This window comes from Triticum urartu, chromosome 6A, assembly GCF_056163025.1.
Source record: "Triticum urartu cultivar PI428250 chromosome 6A, HENAU_Tu73, whole genome shotgun sequence".
In the NCBI taxonomy this organism is placed as follows: Eukaryota; Viridiplantae; Streptophyta; class Magnoliopsida; order Poales; family Poaceae; genus Triticum; species Triticum urartu.
The window spans coordinates 585,504,636-585,512,645 of record NC_141878.1 but is presented as its reverse complement, the minus strand read 5'-3'; the positions used below and the strand labels follow the sequence as shown (position 1 = coordinate 585,512,645).

Sequence of the window (8,010 nt, the reverse complement as noted above, 5' to 3'; positions counted from 1 at the left end):
TTACTATGAAGCATTATCGAATGTTGTTCTTCCCTGCTCTTGCTGGCGTCCTTTTAATTCCATATGTGTTTTTGTAGTTGAAGGAGTTCAATCTGGGCAGCCGGAGGCGTACGAGTTCTAGGACATGCGCCGCACATCGTTGACCTCCAGGTCATCAAGAACGCCTGGGACGACAAGAGCTACCTCCTCATGCCGGTACCAATACATCTTCATACACGTGCATGCATTGGTTAATCTGCAGATTGATTGATTAGCAATGGCGTGGCGTTTTCTGCAGAGCACGTCCAAGATGGCGAGCAGGACGAGGTACTGCATGGGGAGGATCAAGTCTTCCGTTGTCCCCCTCGCCAACTACTCCCTCGACAGCACCGCCTCTCCAGGTACATGTATACCAAGCAGAGTATGCAAGTACTTGTACACCGTACCGCGTATGCAGCTTCCAGAGTAATTTCCTTGTTTCCACGTCTGCTTGCAGTGTCCCAAGTATACACGTTTATTCTAGTTATATGCTTGCAAGGTTAGATCATAGTCTGACAGTTTGTTTGCACAGTATGCTATCATTTAGCTGCAGTTAATCAGCTTATGTACTAGGCGTTCCTGAAACCTTAGGCCATAAGCAACGAGTGACATGATGATGTATCCCTCCTACATCCTAGCTCTCTATGGAGTAGGGCTGCTGTTCCACCGTTGCGAGCTAACTTGATGTGTTCTGTTTTGGAGTATGTAATGTTACTCTCTTTTTGGCCAGCTGGGTGCTTTTCTAGTTCAACATAACATCTTTGGCTTGAGTTCTCTTTTCATTATTTGTATAATTGAAAATTGGAAATTCTGCCCTCTGCCATTTTGGACCCTGGTGATTCACTAGGAATTTTCCATGCCCCTTGGAATCTAACACGTCCTTCTCCACATCTTAAACTAACAAGCATGGGTTATGAGTTTAGCTATGAAGTTCTTTTTGTTTGTCGTGTGTTGTAAAATTCCTTGTTGTTTATTCCTGTTGGCTAAGTATATGGTATGACAATTTTTGTAGGTGAACGTTCCGAAGACCAAGAAGACCTACTGCAAGAACAAGGAGTGCAAGAAGCACACCCTCCACAAGGTTACCTAGTACAAGAAAGGCAAGGATAGCCTTTCTGCATGTTTATTTGGATCCACTGAACCTTTGCACGGCTAATCTCTCAAGTTTGTATATACATAGACAAGTTTTTTGAAAGTGTGACTCCATAGTATTGAGAAGTAATCATGTTTCCTTTAGTTTTCTGATGTGAAAGTTTCTTGAAAGTAGAGCTTTTCTTAACTAATCAAGAACTCGACTATTTTCCCCTGATATCGTCGTTGCCCAGTCCAAGTCCGTTTGGGCTTGTAATAACGGAGTATTTGTACTTGTTTACAATGTTTTTAGGCACTGGTACGAAAGCTGCCCTTGACACGAACATAGTATACCACAGTATATATACTACCAAATATAATTCAGCATCTTGTTTTCGTCAATTGATGTGTTCCTGCTTCCTATTGTCAAGCCCAAACCCACCGAATTACCTAGTATCTCTGTTCATCTCTTCATATCGAAGCTCATCAAACTTGTCAGCTCTATGCTTTCATCTTGATTTGTACATCATCCTGAAATATATAATCATGCTTTCATTCTGATTTGTACACCATCCTGGATGGTCTGCCCAAACGATGCTCATAGCGTTTCTGTTAGCCTGTGTTACAACTCTTTTTTTTATTTAAAGAACAACCAAGTGGCACAGTGGTTCTACTTCTCATAAATTGACAGAAAGGTTCTAGCATGTTTTCATTTGCAAGTAAAACTCGACCTTCTTTTAGTTGAGTGAATATGTTTCAGATATGGAACGTTTTACAGTACATTTCTTTCCTTCTAAATGTGAATTCATGTACATCATCAAGCATTTCACATTTGCTGTAGCACTATGTAATGGTGTACTTCTTTTAGAAATTCTGCTCCTTACATTTATAAATTCTACATATGGTTTCTCATCACTTGGTATATATAGCACGTTTTGGGCAACAAATTATTCAGCGTTCTATGTTAAAGCTTTCAACCTTGAAATCACATATTTGTTTGGGCATGTGCTATATGTACCATTTTAGAAGTAGTCCACATATTTCTGTCCTGCTATAGTCTTTTTTAAACTTCTTATGAGATTGAAGTATTCATTCTGATTTCTGATTTGCTGATTGTTGTAGACAGATGTTTGAAACCTCTTAACCGTGGACGACAACTACTTGAGAAGGACCATCATCACCCATCAAGTATGCCATTAAGGTAATTCACCAGTCCCTCCAGCACCAACTATCTATTTTCTCTAGTATGCTTAGGTTTTTCATGCTGTTGTGGTAGCCCCATTGCTGTTGCGTTGAATCTCATACCACCGCTGGTGCGCCTGTGGCTTGATGTGCTGTGATCTTTATCTGTGTAGGTTTTGTTTGATGATATGCTTAGATTATGATCATAAGCATGGTGGTTTGATGATGCTGAGGCCAGCTGTTAAACCATGATATAGTTGCTGGAACTGAGCTTAATATTCATGTGTGTATGTGTGTGTGTGTCGAGTAAAGTTGTGGTTTGTGCTGCTCCTTTATAACGTGATGAAACAAAGAATGTCCTTTACTCCTTTTTGAATGGAATGTTCATAATATATTGTCTCCAGGCTTTCTAATTTTTATCAGCTGATTCATGTAACAGGGCGTCCGTGGAAGGCCCAGTCCTGACTCTCTAGTGAGCCGACATTTGATCGCTGTTGAAGGAGCTACATGTAGAAGAAGAAAATACTTGTAGAGCTTGTAACTGATTCCCATAGTTGTAGAGCTTGTATCAACTAAGCTTGTATTATGTGTAACTTGTAGAACTTGGAAATGCTATAGCTTGTAGGACGTGTCATTTGTAGAGCTTGTAAATAAGCTTGTATATGCTACAGCTTGTAGGACGTGTCATTTGTAGAGCTTGTATTGAATCTGGCTATTGTTATATGAAGTATCTTGTGTGTTTTTTCCTTGCCAATTTAACTACTGGTTATTTTCTTGTTGTCAAATTGAAATATGAAGAATTTGGGCCTAATAGCTAGGACCCACTTATCAGAACCTGACAAGTGGGACCTGTTTGACTAGTGGACCCATTTTATAAAAAAAACTAAAACTGTTGTACAAAAAGGCCATGACCCATGAAATAAAAAGGCCGAATTGTTGGGCTTGGCCCATGAAGTTTGACCAAAAATTGACAGGAAAAAATATATAGAAAGGCTGAATTAATGGGCTCGGCCCATATAAACACCGAATTGGACCGGGCTGAATCTTGTGCCACGTCAGATTGCCACGCTGGATGCCTACGTGGCCTGGGGAGGTTGCTAGTGACCAAAACGCCACAGTAGACGTATTTTGGTCATAAACGTCTATGACCATTCCAGAAGAAAGGTCGCTATAGTCAGTTTATGATGGCCAGCTTTTGACCTTATGTTTTTGGTCAAAAAAGGTCACAAATGGAAATTTGTGACCATTCAGTGACCAATAGTGGTGGTCACAAGTTGACATATTTCTTGTAGTAGGCGGCACCGAGGCGCGGCAAGGCGGGGTCGGGGGAGACGGCGGCGAGGCAGGGTCGGGGGAGACGGCGGCGAGGCGGGTCGAGGGAGATGGTGGCGAGGCGGGGTCGGGAGAGACGGCGGCGAGGCGGGGTCGGGGGAGACGGCGGTGAGGCGGAGGCGACGAGGAATAGTAGAGGAGAATTGGGGGAGGAAGCAGAGGAGAGGGAATTAGGCCGCGCGGGGGGTTAGGTGAAAATAGCTTTAACAATAGCGTGGGGAGGAAAAACGCGTTGCTGCTAAAATCCATAGTAGTAGCGCTGTTCATAGAAGGGCGCTACTACTATACCTAGCACGTCGGGAATGGTGTGGCAATTATAGTAGTAGCGCGTTCTGTTCCTGCCGCGCTACTGCTAAGCGGGTAACAGTAGCACCGTTCTAGCAGACGCGCTACTGCTAAGTAGCAGTAGCGCCTCATTTTAACAAGCGCTACTGGTAACATTCTGTGTATAACGTTTTCCCTAGTAGTGTTAGTGGAATAAGGATATGTTTCTCAATTATGGAGGTGACAAAAGGTTCGTCGTAAAGAGTTAAGTCGATGCAAGCTTTGACACCGATCTGGATGACTCTAAGTCTCGATCTAGATACATATTGAAAGTGGGAGCAATTAGCTAGAGTAGCTCCTCGCAGAGCATTGTTGACATAGAAATTTGGAAAAATACACACGGATCTGAATATGGCAGACCCGTTGACTAAACTTCTCTCACAAGTAAAACATGATCACACCTTAGTACTCTTTGGGTGTTAATCACGTAGCGATGTGAACTAGATTATTAACTCTAGTAAACCCTTTGGGTATTGGTCGCATGACGATGTGAAATATGGGTGTTAATCACATGGTGATGTGAACTATTGATGTTAAATCACATGGCGATGTGATCTCGATTATTGACTCTAGTGCAAGTGGGAGAGTGAAGGAAATATTCCCTAGAGGCAATAATAAAGTTATTATTTATTTCCTTATTTCATGATAAATGTTTATTATTCATGCTAGAGTTGTATTAACTGGAAACATAATACATGTGTGAATACATAGACAAACAGAGTGTCACTAGTATGCCTCTACTTGACTAGCTTGTTTATCGAAGATGGTTGAGTTTCCTAGCCATGGACATGAGTTGTCATTTGATTAACGGGATCACATCATTAGGGGAATGATGTGATTGACTTGACCCATTCCATTAGCTTAGCACTTGATCCTTTAGTATATGTTGCTATTGCTTTCTTCATGACTTATACATGTTCCTATGACTATGAGATTATGCAACTCCCGTTTACCGGAGGAACACTTTGTGTGCTACCAAACGTCACAACGTAACTGGGTGATTATAAAGGTGCTCTACAGGTGTCTCCGAAGGTACTTGTTGGGTTGGCGTATTTCGAGATTAGGATTTGTCACTCCGATTGTCAGAGAGGTATCTCTGGGCCCACTCGGTAATGCACATCACTATAAGCCTTGCAAGCATTGTAACTAATGAGTTAGTTACGGGATGATGTATTACGGAACAAGTAAAGAGACTTGGCGGTAACGAGATTAAACTAGGTATTGAGATACCGACGATTGAATCTCGGGCATGTAACATACCGATGACAATGGGAACAACGTATGTTGCTATGCGGTTTGACCGATAAAGATCTTCGTAGAATATGTGAGCCAATATGAGCATCTAGGTTCCGCTATTGGTTATTGGCAGGAGACGTGTCTCGGTCATGTCTACATAGTTCTCGAACCCGTAGGGTCCGTACACTTAAAGTTTCAGTGACGATTGTATTATGAGTTTATGTGATTTTATGTACTGAAGGTAGTTCGGAGTCCCGGATGAGATCGGGGACATGACGAGGAGTCTCGAAATGATCGATACGTAAAGATCGATATATTGGACAACTATATTCGGACATCGAAAAGATTCCGAGTGATTTGGGTATTTTCGGAGTACCGGGGAGTTACAGGAATTCACCGGGAGAAGTATTGGGCCTTATTGGGCCATACGGGAATAGAGGAGAGAGGCCAAAAGGAAGGAGGCGTGCACCCCCCCTCTGGTCCGAATTGGACAAGGGGTGCAGCCCCCTTTTCCTTCTCTCTCTCTCCCCCTCTTTTCTTCTCTCCTTCTCCGGAAAGGAAAGGGGAATCCTACTAGGACTTGGGAGTCCTAGTAGGACTCCCCACACTTGGCGCGCCCCCTCTAGGACCAGCCTCTACTTCCCTCCTTTATATACGGGGAAGGGGAGCACCTCTAGACACAACAATTAATCTCTTGATCTCTTAGCCATGTGCGGTGCCCCCTCCACATAATCCACCTCGATCATATCGTAGCGGTGCTTAGGCGAAGCCCTGCGTCGGTAGCATCATCATCACCGTCATCACGCCGTCGTGCTGACGGAACTCTCCCTCGAAGCTCTGCTAGATCGTAGTTCATGGGACATCATCGAGTTGAACGTGTGCTGAACTCGGAGGTGCCGTGCGTTCGGTATTTGGATCGGTCTGATCGTGAAGACGTACGACTACATCAACCGTGTTGTGCTAACGCTTCCGCTTTCGGTCTACGAGGGTACGTGGACACACTCTCCCCTCTCGTTTCTATGCATCACCATGATCCTGTGTGTGCATAGGAAATTTGTTGAAATTACTACGTTCCCCAACACTGCACTACACGTAAAATACAGGTCGGGGATACTTCTTGGCTTTTAAGAGCTTCTAGTAACCAGACCAAGTGAATTTGTCAGATTCAAATGAGTAGTAAATAAAATACAGAGGATTCATCCCACCAAAAAGATGTAAAACTACACAGCATTGCAAAATCATGAACAGAGAAAGAACAGAGCAAAGAATTTACTGTAAGTCAGAGAGAATTCTGACATTTTTCTAGTAACCACACCAAACTGAATTGGTCAAATTCAAACAATTTCTAGATACAACGATTCATCCCACCATGCAGATGTAAAACTCCATAGCATATTAATCTTTCCTGCGTGTTTCTGCATTTGTCTAAAAAAGCATTACTGGCTTGACAAAGCTCAACAACATTGGCCCATAAATAACCACTAGAAAGTTGTGCATTCGGCGAGACTTCTCCCTCCCTCTCTAGTTAGCACTTAGCAGCATCCATATGACTACATTACCTAGCACTTAGCAGTATCTACATGGCTACATTACCAATTTACCAAACCAAAGATTGAAAACTATTAATTGTTTAAAGGAAAGCATTTCAATGTCTAAGAGTTAGACTGCTCCCACAGGCAACATGAAATTGGAAACAACCAGTCAGCCACACTGCCACAAGACTAAAGATACTACAAGTTGATGGAATCCCTCAAATCTGGCATTCATTCATTCTAAACTTCGAATAGTACTAAGACCCAACGTCCATGGTCCAGGAAATGCAAGGGGCGCAAAAATGAACATACATACCGATGTAATTGTACTGCCTCCTCCTTCCTTCGCACACTTCGGGTCCGAATTTCTGCAGAACAATGAGCACACAGAAATGTCATGATTTCGCGATTCATCACGAGCTCCTCATTACCAGAACCATGGATGTACCTTCACCCGCATGAGAGCGTCCACCACCTCGCGCTCCAGCGACGCGGCCCTGGAAAAATAAGGTTCAGAGCCAAGCGCCCTCGCCTCAAAATCTGGCCAAAAGTAAGCAGAAGTGGGGGCTGCAAATGGGGGCACCTGGCGATGCACTTGATCGGGGAGGGGGGAACTTAGCGAGCTCCATGCCCCACTTCACGGCGAGGCGGGCCTCCCGCTTCTTCTCATTGTAGCTTCCCCTAAGGGGCGCGCCGTCCCGGTCGTTCGGGTCCTCGTCGTCGGAGGGCAGGGGGGCGAGGGGGCGGAGGGCATGCGTGTGGGCGTGGAGGGACGACGAGCGGGGTGCGACGGAGGAGAGGAGGCGGGCGACGGATGCAGGGAGAAGGAGAGGGAGAGGCTGGGGATCATCGGTGGGGAGGTCGCCGGGGTGGTGGGCGGCGGCGGCATGGGATGGGAGGGAGACGAGGGGTGAATCGGGAGAAGAGAGGAGGTGGAAGGGAGGCCGGCGGTGGAGGGGATCTGGATCGAGGGTTGGGTGTTTTTTCCTTTTTTAAGACAAACAGTGGTGGACTGGTGGGTGGAGTGGGACGGTTGGTGGGGTGGATCAGGGGTGGGTGGTGTGGAAATATACTAGTAGCGTGGGCATCTGACTTGCACTATAGCTATTCACAAAGTAGAAGCGCAGGTTTATAATCCTCGCTACTACTATGGCATGTCCCCGGGGGGGGGGGCACGACAGAGACCACTTAGTAGTAGCGAGGGTTAAAAACCCGCGCTACTACTATCAACTTAGTAGTAGCGAGGGGTAAAAACCCAGGCTACTAGTAAGTAGCAGTAGCGAGGGGTATAAACCCACGCTACTAGTAAGCGTCT

General features: G+C 44.8%; 1 protein-coding gene across 1 annotated transcript; it reads left to right on the top strand.

The window, feature by feature from the left end:
* The first annotated feature begins 277 nt into the window (after positions 1-277).
* On the top strand, positions 278-2,744 carry LOC147966674 (uncharacterized). The gene is made up of 4 exons (XM_087527349.1): positions 278-380; positions 1,031-1,118; positions 2,216-2,290; positions 2,711-2,744. Exons 1-4 carry the CDS (start codon positions 290-292, stop codon positions 2,742-2,744), a joined length of 288 nt encoding a protein of 95 aa, XP_087383475.1. The 5' UTR covers positions 278-289.
* The last annotated feature ends 5,266 nt before the right edge of the window (positions 2,745-8,010 follow it).

Excerpts from the sequence above, each read along its gene's own strand:
- LOC147966674 (XM_087527349.1), top strand. The coding sequence starts at position 290 with ATGGCGAGCAGGACGAGGTACTGCATGGGGAGGATCAAGTCTTCCGTT. Across the intron at positions 1,119-2,215 it reads GGTTACCTAGTACAAGAAAG|ATGTTTGAAACCTCTTAACC; the intron begins GCAAGGATAGCC and ends TGTTGTAGACAG. Across the intron at positions 2,291-2,710 it reads CCATCAAGTATGCCATTAAG|GGCGTCCGTGGAAGGCCCAG; the intron begins GTAATTCACCAG and ends TTCATGTAACAG.